Source organism: Phaethon lepturus, unplaced genomic scaffold, assembly GCF_000687285.1.
Source record: "Phaethon lepturus isolate BGI_N335 unplaced genomic scaffold, ASM68728v1 scaffold14250, whole genome shotgun sequence".
Lineage (NCBI taxonomy): Eukaryota > Metazoa > Chordata > Aves > Phaethontiformes > Phaethontidae > Phaethon > Phaethon lepturus.
Window position 1 is genome coordinate 39207 of NW_010509903.1, and position 14791 is coordinate 53997.

The following is a 14791-nucleotide window of genomic DNA, read 5'->3' on the forward strand; positions in this document are numbered from 1 at the left end:
AAAAGAATGGTTTTGTATTTACCAGGTTCAGTTATACAGATTGTTTAACATGTATTTTTGCATTTACATGTAGAAGTAATAGAATCACCAAAAATCCGCAGAAAACATGGGAAGACATGTTTCTGCTTGAAGTGAGATATGCTCAGAGCCAGTCTGTTTCAGAAACAAGGTTTCTGTATTTGTGTTCCTTGTATTTTTGAGATCCACTGCACAAGGACAAAACTGGCCACTGGTATTTATACTTCTCATACATGATTTTGTGGTAACCAGGGAGTTGCAATTGATTGCATGTTCACAACCTGTTATTTTGTTTAAAAATCAAGTGGATTAAACACTTCATATATGAATCTGCATGCATTTAGGGTCTCTTGTGTGGAAAAGATTTTTTACATGTGTTCAGTTCTAAAGTCCTTACAATAGGAAAAAGATCTGTAGGAAATCTAGAAGTAGATCAGGATATAGTTGTGCTTTTTAAGCACTTTTTAGCTGCTGTCAAGTAAAGAATTAATTTGGGACTTCCATGACTAATGGGAAGTCTATTATCTCATACTTCTCCATGAACTAGAACATACCCCAGGGGGCTGGAGATCTGACATTGAATTCTTTGCGTCCTGAGTGGAGTGATATTCTGCCTTCATAAACACCTGAAATACTAAGTTTGTGGCCGTTTGGTCAGTCAAGGAGAAATGAATCCCTCCACCAAGTTCACCTTTCTAAGTCACAAAGATAAATTATTTATTTTTATGTCTCCTTGTTGACTTTTCTATAGTGAAGAGTACGGTAACTAGTATTTAGCTTCCTCACAATGCAATTCTCCATGCCATGTTTGTAATGCAACCATTTTTTATCTCTCCACCTACATCCTTGGCTTCCATGGTGACCATTTTAATAATTGCTAATATTCCACAGAATATATTACTGCTTTCACGGTTAAGTAAATTACATTAATTACTCTCTTACATGTAAAGAGAAGAAACTGGCATTGAATAGAAATTAAAGACGATGAATGTGTTTTTGTTCCTTGTTGGTATAAATGACATAAAAAGGAACGTATGCAGTAGGACTCAGAACAAAACTGCAAATGGTCCTCCAAGAAGTGCATAACAAAACTACAATAGGAACAAAACTGTGGTCATGATCTAAAGTCATGAACAAGTTTCCTAGTGACTTTTCAGGGGCTTTGGATCAATCAAACAAGTAAACGCTTGGGGAGATGGGGGAAGAAGAGGTGATTTTATGAAGCCTTGAGAGCCTCCAACTCCTAGGAAACCTTGGAGAGCAGACAGCAATAATCAGCTTCCCAAACTGAGCCTTCAGTCACTGACAGTGGTTACCTTTTGCCAAATGTATAGTGTTATAGGCCTAGATTATAGGGCTGTCCTGGTTTCAGTCAGGATGGAGTTAATTTTCTTCACAGAAAGGTGTGAGGCTGTGTTTTGGATTTGGGATGAGAAAATGTTGATAATGTGCTGGTGTTTTGAGTTGTTGCTGAGCAGCCAAGGACAGTCCAGCTTCTCGTGCTGGGCTGCCAGCGAGGAGGCTGGGGGGGCCCGGGGAGCTGGGAGGGGACACAGCCCGGACAGCTGACCCAGACTGGCCAAAGGGATATTCCATACCATCCGACGTCATGCTCAGTATATAAAACGGGGATGAAGAAGAAGGAAGGGGTGCAGGAACGTTTGGAGTTATGGCGTTTGTCTTTCCAAGTAACCATTACGTGTGATGGAGCCCGGCTTCCCTGGAGATGGCTGAACCCCCGCCTGCCCCTGGGGAGTGGGGAATGAATTCCTTGTTTTGCCTTGCTTGCGTGCGCGGCTTTTGCTTTCCCTATTAAACTGTTTTTATCTCAAACCATGAGTTTCCTCACTTTGCTCTCTGATTCTCTCCCCGTCCCACTGTGGGCGAGTGAGCGAGTGGCTGTGTGGGGCTTAGTCGCCGGCTGGGGCTAAACTGCAACAAGGGCCAATGGGAAGGAGAAGGTTAAGCTGCAGCAGTGCTACGTTTTTGTAAAGCAGTTCACCAACATCTCCATTCCACCAGGTGCTTTACCACAAGAAAAGTGCAATTAACCTCAGTGTACAGTTATTCTCAACCGTACAGCTAAACACGTTCTTTAAGCCTCTGTTGAACCATGATGTGGATTTACATTAGAGAGAAAGTAGGCTATGGAGAAAATTGGCTGTAGCTCAAGATGGAAATGATACCTGGAGATCAACTGAATAATTGTTAGTTATAGTCTCCTTAGGGAAGGTCATGTGTTGCTCTTAGATAGAAGAACTTCTCTTTAAAAAAAGTCAGGTGTGTCTAACAGACCCTGACAAGGATGCCTAGGTGCCTGTAATACAGTAATGCGCAGTGCAGGGTGATGCAAGTCAGGGCTCCTTATTTTGATGCACGTCAGGTATTGAAAGCTGTGTATCAAAACAGCTGATACTGAATTGCTGAGTCAGATGTGGTTTGGTAGTTCCAAAATGTGGGTTGCAAAGGAGACAGGTCCCCAGACCTCTCCAGGGTCCCTGCCACCACGACTAGACTCAACTGACATTGAGAGGCCTGTTTGCATGAGTGACGGCTACTGACCAAAGAGTTTTCAAGATCTGGGCCTGGATGAGGGAACCACGGATAAAAAGCAAAATGAATCAGATACTAGAAATGTGGAGTCATACTTCTAAAAGGAAGGAAATACAAGGGATTAATCTGGAAGTCAGCTGTCTAGACTACACTGAGCAGAGAATAGATCCGGAGATGTTAGCAGATGCTAACCTTATGAGGTAAGTGAAGTATTTTTATCGAATGAACAAACATTTTTGATTCTTGTTAGCTGTACGGCAAGGTTATTTATGTTCACACATGCTGAAACAGAAATATGAGCTTCCTGCTATTCCCTCTGCTTCAGGCTAAAAAGGTAAAAGCAGTAAAATGCAAATTCCTTATTTTTTAACTGTCATGGTCAGTATGTCTTAGTCCGAACAGCTGCATAGAATACATGCTCTCTGACGCATGAAAGTAAGTATGAGGAGAATTAATGAGTGAGACAGAAAAGGCATGTGTAAGAAAGAGACAGAAAGAGAGCTTTGGTATGCATCCAGACCAGCAGCAGTTAAAATCAGACTAAGAGTTAATCCAATGCATTTCCGAGCTCAGACTCACAACTGAATTATTGCAGCTTCATAAAGTACTGTGCATCAGCTGAGCTGTGCTAACTGCCTACGACATTGCAATATAGTTGCAACTATTTTCACTTCTTTCCACTAAGTTTAGCTGTATTATCTCATACTTGCTGCCAGCCTATATATATGGATGGTGACAGCAGTACATTATTTACCACCCAGTTAGCTATGATAGCAGAACAGATTCTGTTCCCTGTATCTCAGCCACTCCAGATCATAGTCCAATGCATAAACCGCCAATAAAGATGAGTTTAAACTCAGCTGCCGAACTGCATACTGGTGTGGAGGAGCCTTGGTTGTGTCTTCTGTTCTGCTGACTCTGCTGCAAAGACAGTAATCGGGGGTAGAGGATGGGTGAAAACCCTCCAAAACTGCTGCTGGTGTTTGTTCAGGGAACACAGGTCAGAACATTTAGCCATTAATACATGATAACACTCATCGCTGCATCTTTTTTAATCATTCCTGAAGGCTATGGAAGTTAAATTACCTGAAGTCATATTTATGCTGACAGAAGGTCAGTCCTGAGGTGTGCCTGAATTTAACAAGCTCTTGTGCTGTATTCATTTGCATTGATTCAACTGCTACTGTCAGAGGCTATAGAAAGAAACCATTTAGGAAGACTGTGGCACAGCTGAGAATTGTGGTGGGAGGAGCAAATCCTCAAGCAGTGCAAGTTCAGAGTTTTCTTGATCAAGTTTGTGAAAGCTGCCACAAGTTGCAATTGCTGCATAGAAACTCTGAGGATCTGCCTCCAAGAAGGAAAGGAAAAAAAGGTGTTTCAAGCAAGTTCTTGTAAGGTTATTTTCAATGTTATACAAGACAATACACTAAATATTTAGGAAACTTTCATAGTGAAAACCAACTCAGTGTGCTGGGAAAGTAGGTGGATCAACTATAGTTACAGATACTCAGGTGACATAAGAGCCAATAGTCACTTATGCAGACTGAACAAGTCAAGAGCTGTTTGATATGTTCTGCTCACCAGGCTTGAAAAAACTCCTCTTGGTAAGTCACAGAGAGTCTGATGAGGGCCAGGATCTGAATTAGGTCTGTTCTTGTCTTCTGAGGAGCCATTCTCCTGTATGCAAAAGAAAAAAGCTGACGACTCCTAGAGACAGGCTGGAGGTGCTTCACCTGCATTCAGCTTCCTCTAGCTGGGCCTTTTGCACAGAGCTTTGTGACTAGAGAAAACCAACGAATCCTTGGCTGCTATTTAGCTTGCCACCAAAGGACAAGAACTACAATTGCTTTGGGACAGCAGTAACGCTTTCCTTCCTTTCTATTTAAATATTGAGGGGGAAGACCTGGAAGGCACAGAGGAACTGGACCTAAACTCCCCTCTAAGCTTTACAACCTGAAGAGAGAGACAAAGAAAAGCATAATCACAAAACAGGAGGAATGTGGCTAGCAGCTGCTCAAACAATCATCACGTGGCTTTGCCAAGGCATGTCGAAGCAAATCTTCAGGGGCTTACTTCATGCCTACTGATCTTTGCCAGTCACTTGAGACAGCCAATGAATATTGTTTCTTATTGCCATCAACACCGGCCTTTACTTTACATGCAGACTTTCCTCAAAAGTCTTTTCTTTGTGGGGAACTCTCTGATGTTATCATCCAGGTCCTACTCAGGAACCCCACCAGAGAGCAAAACAGACCACCCGGGTACCCATTGCACAAGCTCTAAAGAATTTTGATGGAAAAAAGCAACTATACAAATAAAATTTCACAGTCACCCCTATGAGCAAACTCATTATTAAGGATGGTTAATCTGTTTACCTTCTGGTAGCTTTGCCTTTCCGGGAAACTGGTCGTATCTATAGAATTCAAGAACAGTGGCGAAGAGGAGGTCCGGCTTCTGACTTCCAGATTTGGAAGATCTTGGTTCTAGAAATAAGGTAACAGCAGTGTAAGAAGACAGGCACCTGGCAGGCATGGGCTACAATGTACCAACACATCCCAGTAGTCCAAATTTTACTTCAAGTGGCTCAGAGAGGTTGTCTACATGGCATTTTTCAGGCAGACATAAATTTGCCCTGCTTGCATTTTGAGGTGACTGGAAGCTGCAGGGACGTAACTAGCTTAGTGCTGAGTCTGAACTAGTAGGCTTGGCTGGATGACCAGGTGCAGAAACTTGGGCCTAAGCTTGAACTAGGGCCTCTGGCTGGTTCATAACATTGACAGACTAGATGTGGATTGGTTTGTAAAACAGCATGTAGATATAACCAAAAAGCACACAGTAAGAATTACACACAAGTTTTCATTCTGACACATCAAAGGTGCAATTTATTGCAGTATAATGTGAATCATCTCCTAATTTCCACGTGGCTAACTCTTCAAAGAGATTCCTTCAATGTAAAATCAATCCCAATGCAAACAGACTGTGCAATGCCTGCTTAATGCATAAAGCCAGGGTACAGGATTTATAAGGAAAATGATTTTCTGATTAACCAAGGCAAGAGCCAGCTTGCAAGGCCAAATTCAGGAAAATTCCTGCACACAGGTTTCTAATGAAATTCCAAACTTCTTTCTTTCTGAAATCAAGTGCAGTAACATGTCACCTGAGGGCAGCATCCACCTCTTTTGGCCTCCCTGCAGATTGAAGATATCACAGTGACCCAGTCCTCAGTTTCCTGCCTGTAGGTTGGAACAACAGAAATGAAAACTTAGTTGCAGGTAAAACACAAGGAAAACCCTAGGGGAAGGCATCTGGTGGCATGCTCAAGTAACACACAGGTATGTGTTTTTCTTCTATGCTTATCAGCATTTCACACATCAGTTGCTCACCTGCATAAAGGCAGAAAACCCCCTGACATGCTTGTGGCTGGGAAACTGGAGAGGAGAAGCTGGGAAGCAGCAGCAGAGGAGCACTGTGCCAAATATCCTCCCTCACCTAACCAAGTTTTGGCTTATCACCTCGACAGTAGCAGTTTCTGCCCTTGCTGAGGTCTGGATTGCAGCCTGGGAGAGCAGGGAGCACACCGCCCTGCTGCCCCAGTCACTCCTTTTGGGATCTGTTTTCCCTCAGAGGAATTTTCCCCTTCAATCTGCTTCCTTTGATAAACAACTTACTTTCCAGGGCAAGATTATTTCCTGTGATTTATCTATAAGGAGCAGAAGCTTTCCTAACTCCCAGGAACAGCTGGGTGAGAAGACGAAGCTCTCTGCTCTTCCTTGACCCTTAACCGATACAGTTTGACGTGGCACCACCACAGTGATGTACTGCTGCTTCCATCCCTGCTCCCAGCCGTGTGCTCCCACTACTTTCACATGTTGGATGTTGTAACAGTGTGGCTGCAGGGAAGGTTAGCTCACCTGTCCTAGCTAGCAAAAAATTAACCTGGCCACAGGGGGGGAAAAAACCCAACACAGAAAAGAGCAGTTTTCCATTGGATCAACCAGCTGAATCGTTTCATCCCAGAGCTGTGCAATCGGTAGCTGAGACGTGGGAAGGGATGAGAGGGCTGTGAAGGAGTAGGACCTTGCCTTGGGGCAGAGGCTTCGTGTTACATTAGCTTAACTGTGATGTCATATGGCATTTCCACATCTTTCGCTGCCTACCTGCTGCTCCCAATGAGGTAGTAACATCTGTTTTCAGTACTGATGGACATCACCTCTTCAGGAAGGCATTTAAACATCTTCCTCACCGTTTCCATAATTTCAGAATTGCTTATGCCAACTTTGATACTTATGATTCTGTTAAGATAACCATACGAAACATCCTATGTAACTATACGTACATACAAACATAGGTGTGTGTGTGTGTATGTGTGTATTTTACTCTAAGCACAGCATAATATGATGAGATCTGCACGGAAAAAGGTAAACATTTTCCACAGAAAAAATTGTCAAGAAAATAAGCACATGCATTCAAAACGGATGCTCTTTCAATGAAGAAAACTTCCAAGCAAAAAAATAAAATGAACTTTTGCAAAGACTTGTGTCTGGATTTTGGATCCTCATTTCTTAAAAAAGGGGCTGTTGATCTAATGTAGAATCTTGAAAAGAAATGATAGTAAGAAAAATTCCTGGCAGGTGTTTGTGAACCACTACAGTACAACACATTTGATTAGAAACTAATTGTATATTAACAGTGTTTTAATGGAAGGTAAGTGGAACAAACAAGAAGTACTCTTAATGGATACTTAAATGGAAGCACTACTTCCATTAACTTCCAAGAAGTTAAAATAGTAAAAATAACAATAATAATGATGGCTGTGATGTAGCTACATACTACTGAGCAAGCTGGAATTTTTAAAAAAGCTTCACAATGTAAATCCTTTTAATGGAAGAAGCACAAAAGCAATGTGAGTCCAGTGACCTCCAGGCCTAACAATTCCAGGAGCCTCTGTATTAAGCTCCAGGTCTGACTGGTAAAATCTTTACATTTCCCTTTACATTTACTGTTTCCCTTCTATGTCTCTCACACCACATGTGACACGGTAAAAGGTGCCGGTACAAAGCCAATGGCATCCAGCCTTGCTGTAGTGGGCACTGTGCCGAGAAGAATTAAATGACCAATGCAAACGAGCCAAGCAGAGCAATTTCTCAAGAGGGTAAGAGGCAGTGGGGCAGCCAGCATCAGCCCAAAGGGCTATGTGAGAGCCAGGAGACCTCTGCACAATTTGCAAAGCACTTTGTAAAGCTGTAAGGTGGGAAAGGTTGTGTGCCACAGTTAGCCCATCCTTACCTGTGTGTGAGTGAATGCATAGCACCATCCTCACAGGAGATAAAATACCTTCTACTACAGGAATACAGTCTTTGTGATCATGAAGCTAAGATGTCTGTTTTGCCGATACCACATCACCACAATAGCTCATGTAAATGTATCAAACTTCACTGAAAACATTCAGGGTTTTCAGTCCTACTTGTATCATATACTATAAGTTGTACCCAAAACCTACAAGAGCCCACAGGACTCTTTTCTTGATTTCAGTGGGATTTGCATTAAGAACCTTGATCAGGACAAGAACAATCAGTGGCCATTTAAGAGTGCTGATACATGATTTAAAATAAAAAGGTGATGCGTTTGAGTTACATACTGATCAACAGCTATGGAGCCTTTTATGTTCTGGCCTTTCAGGTACATCAAGATGTAATTGCCCTTGCTGGATTTGGACAGGATGAAAAAACGTCTTTTCCAGGAATTCTGCCGAAGAGAAAGTAATTTGTCTGTCATTAAAATTCAAGATAGTAGAAATAACAGATGCTTGTTGAAGGATTGCTGGAATATGACTAATCTGTGCTAGTATACCTGTGAGCTGAAAAGTTGAAGAGGTGGTGATTTGATGAGGAATCCGTGCTTGCAGACTCCACCTTCAGGGCAAAATATATTTTGAGTTCTCACTGATCAAAGAGAAATGAACAGCACCATTACTCAATTTGTTGCCAATTAATGTCTTGCAAGGACCTGATTGAACTGGGAATTGTTGCTGAGCATTGGATTTCTGTGTTTAAATGGCTAAAAACCACATTACAATTAGAGGAGACAAATACAAATCAAAGCTAAAAAATACAGGACTAGGCCATGATCCCTGATGTCAATGTTACTGCTGACAACTGGCACAAACCATAAATAAATGATAGGGACAATGTAGGAGGCTCAGAAGATATCATGAGCCTCTGTCTTATTTAAATGATCTTGTTTAACCACAGAATACTTGGGGTTGGAAGGGACCTTTACATGTCATCTAGTCCACCCCCCCTGCAATGAGCAGGGACAACTAGATCCAGTTGCTCAGAGCCCCGTCCAACCTGACCTTGAATGTTTCCAGGGATGGGGCATCTACTGCCTCTCTGGGCAACCTGTGCCAGTGTTTTACCACACCCATAGTGCAAAATTTCTTCCTTATATCTAGTCTAAATCTACCCTCTTTTAGTTTAGAACTATTACACTTTCTACAGTTGTAACAGTCCCTGCTAAGTCTGTCCCCAGCTTTCTTATAGCCCCCTTTAAGTACTGGAAGGCTGCAATAAGGTCTCCCTGGAGCCTCCTCTTCTCCAGGCTGAATAACTTCATCATCAGTGTCTTGGAGATACTGACTGTATCTTCCAGTTCCTGGTTAATTCATAAGGATTTTAATTTTTTTTACAAATTGGTTTGTCCAACCTCTGTGTCAGGGACAAGAAAGATGCTGCTGTAAAGGGAAATGCTGCATTTAGGACAGATTCTTTAAGGAAGGAAGCAGAGGGACAGAATTAACACACAGTGTAAATCCAGATAAGATCTCCAAATTTTTCAGCATGCTGTTTTCCCCTGTTTTTCACCTATTGTTTACCACAAAATGGTTGGCAGGTGGAGGGCAAAGACAATGGTATCATATATTGATAATAATGGATTGAAACTGAAAATCTTAGTAAATAAAATTTTATACCTGCAGAATTTCTTTTACTTGTAGAAGCCATCCTGATATTGTTTCTTCCACCCAGATAGTAAAGAGAGCAAAAACCTTGAAGCTAATTCCTTTTGCTCTGCTTGCTGCTGAGCAGCATTTCACTGCATGCACTGTTGCCTGCGAAAATAACAAATATCTCACAAGTGTTTATCTTCATAGTGATGATTAAACTATGTTAAAATAAACATAGAGAAATCTATAATAAATTACATAAGTATTTATAATAGTTATTATTAATGTAAGCATACTATTAGACATAATAATATTTCATATTATGAAGCAAATTAATGTTATATGCTATAATATTATGATATATTTATTCTATTATAATATAATTACAAAATTTCAAATGATAAAAATTATAAATTTATATAGGCCAAAGAGATTATTTGCCTAGAAAGTGGTGAGACCTGCCAACAAACTTCATTTTACCCCTTTTTTTGCATCAGACATAGCACCTACAACCTAGGAATATTGCATCTCATATATGTTTCTGACATTGCCTTAGCAGTGTGATCAGCCCTGTATAAAACAGGAATAGCTTGGCCTAAAAAGCTTAAAATCTAAAGATACTTAGCAAGTCTAGTCATAATACTGTGGTAATTATAATGATTTACAAGTCTGTAGCAATCTTATTACAATGCCCTCAGAGCAATTTATAAACAGTGATGAAATCAATAAACTTCACAGCTTTCTAAGAGGTAGATTAGTATTATGATTTTTCAGTGGGGTAAACAGAGAGTACCTATGTCAACTTATTTTTGCAGTGTCTTTTCCAGTATTACCCGGGAAATGGGAATCTCACAGTAAAACGGAAAGAAGTTGAACAACCTGCTCATTGGCATAGCCAGGCTGTGGCAGTGGTGGCAATAGAGGCTGGCAGGGAGGCAGGATGCACCAGTGCATTTCCATGGACTTCTCTGAAGTGTTGTTTAACAACCCTTTAACAAAACATGCAAGCAGCGGCTTGCAGGATGTGATAAGTTCAGGAACACAGAGATGGAGCATTTAGAAAGTAAAGGTGGGTTTGGGTAATGGGCTTCCATTGGGTTATTTGAGCTAATTTGCTTTTCGATGTTTTCCTTCAAGAACACTGTTTGAGTGTCAGGGTAAGAGAGCCAGACCTCCAATGCACTGCAACTTGTATGTGAGCTCTGCACTCCTGCCAAGTGATTGCATGCACGGCACTGCATCTTGCACACCGGACAGTTTTTATTATCTCACAATGGCTTTCTTGTTTGTTTAAAATCAGATCTAGTTTCTCTCATTTACTTATATTTCCAATTTGTAGTATAATGTCTGTAGCATCGTTTAGGAATCTTTTCACAAGTTTCTCTTTGCCTTACCCCAAAGCTCTCGTTCCTTGCAAAATCAAATCCTTTCCTTTTAGCAACTTGGCTTGAAGTTGTCTGTCAGCTACAAGAAGGTTACACAGTCTCCAATGTGCATGCCACTGAAGCTGCAGAGCCTCTTCTGGGAAAATCTGAAGGATTGCAAGTGCTGTTCCCTAGTTCTTTGCAAAGCTCTCTGGCTGGACTGAGAGGTTTACGGGGTTTCCCTTGCTTCTGTTTCTTCAGTGATTTACTCCATGGAGGCAGAAGTAAACATGGTATATTTGGGAGCGGTGGTCAGAAAATGGTTGGTTTTTTTCTGGTCTCACTCATCTGACATGGGTTGAGTTAGTTACACACAAAAATTTATCTCTGACACCCATCTATAGTTATAGATTTCCACACCTCCTGTTCCAGGCAATACCATGCTGTAAATTAGAATGAGCCACCACAGAGAGAACTCTGCAGAGCATTCCTGGCTGTACTTTTTTCTTGATTTTTTTTTTAGGGAAAACTTTGCAGTTTTGCCTTTTTTTGAGAAAGATTCATTGTACAACTGCTGTGACAGACTGTTATAAAATTTACTACTAGCATTTTCATCTATTGCCTACCAAAAAAAAGGACAAAAAAGCAATTTCCAAAACTAAAAATGACTGCACACAAAGTCAGATTCTCAGTGTCAATAGTAGGGGCACATGCCTGGGCTTGCAATAGAAGGCGATATAATACTGTTTTCAATGTGACTGACAGAGTCACTGTGACTGGCAAACGATGCTCCTCTTGCAAAACAATGTTCCAAGAGCCTCTGACAGGGTAAAAGTATCTTCTAGGTTTCAGTAGAAGTCAAGATTTGCAGGTGGGAAGACAAAAACCCATGAGATTACAGTTGTGCTCTCTCTCTCTGCATTTTGGGGAAAAAGTTTTTAATTGTTGCATTCAATTGTTTCTTCTCTTCAATGAAAAGCAACATTTGAAACAGGTTATGTCAAATTCAGAATAGACAATGCCAGTTCCATGATTATACTCCCTCAGATTTTTGTATGCGTGGCATTAAGAGATTTGATTGCTTTCAACCTTTTGAAATGCAATGAAGCACTTCAGTCAAAATGCAAATAAAATGCTGCAAATGATTAAGATGTAGGCTATTATAAAATTTCAAAAATATAATACCAAGATAAGGAAAACAAACAGCGTTAATACTTACAGGCAAAATGTCTTTATGGTGTAGAAGGTTTTAGAGAAATACACCTTATTTCCAGATTCCCCATATTGCCTCCTGCAGCAAAACACGATGTGTCCTTGCCTTGCATTGTGATTGCTGCCTTAAAGTCTGTGTATAAATACAAACACCCTGAAATATGATCCACAAGGAAATTCCTGCTTCTACCATGGGAGGCAAATTAAAGACTGTTCTGAAAGGGGAAATCCAGAAGATTAATATTCACTTACAAACAATGAAAACACATGCACATTTGAGGCAGCCATAAATGTCTCCCATGCAGAAAAAAACCTGGAGACAGCTTGTTTTTGTTGATTCAGCCTTCTAAACAGTCCCTTTATTTCCCCTGAGCCATGTCTAAAATAATAATATAATAATATCCACCCATAACTGGAAGACAAAGCAACATTAAGAATCCTAAAAGATCATAAAGTACCATAAAATGTAACCAGGTTCAGATTTAAAGAACAGCATTTACTAAAACATACAATGGTGAAGCAGGATTTCTCATGCTACTTACGTAATGACAATGTACTTTCACTGTAGGTTCAGTGTCTGTCTTGGTTATAGGTGAATTTTTTGCATTCTCTCCAGAAACACCCAGCATATCATTAATGATAATGATTTTACACACTAAACCATTTGGCTGATCCTGCAGATGGCAAGGGAATTGTCTTTAGACAGAAGATAGTTATACATTTGATCAGGCAATATAAGCTGTAGGGCATTTTAGCTTAAGACACTATTCAGCTACCTGGCCTTGCTCAGGGGAAAGGGTCAGGCTTCCTTGTTCCAAATGGGTCCTTCAGGCTCTTGGGCTGGCACAGCCCTCGGCATGTAAACATCATCAGTCAGACATGATGTCTGTCGGTGGGAAATGTTGTCCTTAAATAACATTAATGTTTTTCGGACGTGATCTAAAGTAATGCTTCATCTAGCAGAGACACTGGTCCTGACACAAGGTTTTTCTCTCTTTCTTTCACCACTAGTTTAAGTTACCTTTCCAAGTTATTTTCCTTTCTGGTGGTTTCTTCAGGTATTTTATGCTCATCTTTGTATATTTCATATACCAGAACTAGCCCGAAGGTTGTTTAGATTTAGCCTCAACTTCTTCCTTTCGTTGTCAGTCAGCAGGTAGAATTGCTGTGCTCCTTTGTGCCTTCATCTTTTTCCATGAAACCTTTGGTCTAACAGGAGACCTCTTGCAAATGTTGAGAGTGCCTTGTTGGCTTGCCACGTTAGAGCACCGAGGAGCTTCAAATTACGTTACTACTTTGCCTTTTTTCTCAGACAGAGAGCTACCATTTCACCTATCAGCTGGAAATTCCCAAGCTGTCCTTATTTAGTGTCCCTCATGGTAAATGTACAACAAATCTGATAAAGACCTGCTCTGTCCACTTTTTTTTTTTCTTTTAGACATTGTGTCAAATAGGGCAAATAGCTTTTCCTGCTCATAGAGGAAACTCACTAATATTGACTCTTCTGATTCTTTCTCAGCAGTCCCTTGTAGGCTGGACCAGGGGCTTTTTCTAGTAATTTTTGTATTTTCCCAATGCTTCTAAGCCAAGATAAATTTGCTATAGATTTTTTCAAATAAAATATCATTCTCAAAGGACCTTTAAGAAAAAAAAGCACTACAGAGGAGGAAATCTGGTCCTTACCTGTTATGCTGTTGCACTCCTTGGCATGATTTTAAAAAATTAAATGACCTGTTTCAGAGCCCCTATTTGCTCCTTTATTGTTCCCAAGGCTCTCTGGCTTCAGAGCTACAATGTATCTGAATAAAAGGACAGTTTTGGAGACAGGGGAATATTGTTAATAGAAATTTAAAAACAGGCTAGACCTTAAGCAAATAAACACTGATGAACTAAAAAGATATGAAAGAGCTTTCAGGAAGTAATGAATACTGAAATGGTGACTCAACATGTTTCTCATGGTAAAACGGGAATATCTCTAATGCCAGAAAATAGTTTAAGATGGAGGCATTTGCCAGGAGCAATAGGAAGAACATTTTCATATGAACTGCTAGACCACTGTACGGTTTACAGTGTCTTTTTATAAAAGACATTTTATACACAGGGCAAGATTAAGCGCTGATAGATCAGGATATTTCCATTAAAATATTTTCAATAATCTTGGTTTACTCTAAGAGGGGATGTGGCCTGCCTAACCCAAGCTGCTCAATGCCAGTTTACTTTTCTAAACTACTTTTCAACCGACACTGTAAACCTCATCTTGAAAAGATGCTGAAGATCATCTGCATTCTTGCCTGAGAAAGATTTTGGGATGTATTTTGGTTGGTTTTCACCTCACCAGATTGAGTGACAAACATGCAGATATTCATAGGAAATTTAAAAAAAGGTCTTTATTGATTTCATGCTCAAGACATCCATAAAACAATCATTTATTTAATTCAAACAACTGTAAATTTGACAAGAAAAAAAAATATATGCCTCACTATGCCACAGTATTTGTAAGAAAATAAACTTAATAATTTGGTAACTTGCCTTTAATAGCATGCACTTATTTTTTTAGAAGATTTCAAAGGTGTAGAGTACATTAACTGGGAAAAGGGTGAACAACTAATCATTTATCAGTTTAACTAAATCATTAAACTTATTTTTTTGAGATAGCTACCAACTTTAAAGAGAATATAAAAAGCAGGAATATAAACATCAC

At 40.2% G+C, this 14791-nt stretch overlaps 1 protein-coding gene across 1 annotated transcript in view; it reads right to left on the reverse strand.

The window, feature by feature from the left end:
* PLEKHS1 (pleckstrin homology domain containing, family S member 1) overlaps window positions 1-9572 on the reverse strand; it is a 15101-nt gene extending 5529 nt beyond the window's left edge. The window contains exons 1-7 of the mRNA XM_010290601.1: window positions 9542-9572; window positions 8422-8513; window positions 8210-8316; window positions 6729-6863; window positions 5729-5804; window positions 4947-5054; window positions 4153-4248 (exon numbers count right to left, since the gene is read on the reverse strand). Of these exons, the coding sequence (XP_010288903.1) occupies window positions 4153-4248; window positions 4947-5054; window positions 5729-5804; window positions 6729-6863; window positions 8210-8316; window positions 8422-8513; window positions 9542-9572 (645 nt within the window). The remainder of the gene's footprint in view (window positions 1-4152; window positions 4249-4946; window positions 5055-5728; window positions 5805-6728; window positions 6864-8209; window positions 8317-8421; window positions 8514-9541) is intronic.
* Window positions 9573-14791: the final 5219 nt, after the last annotated feature.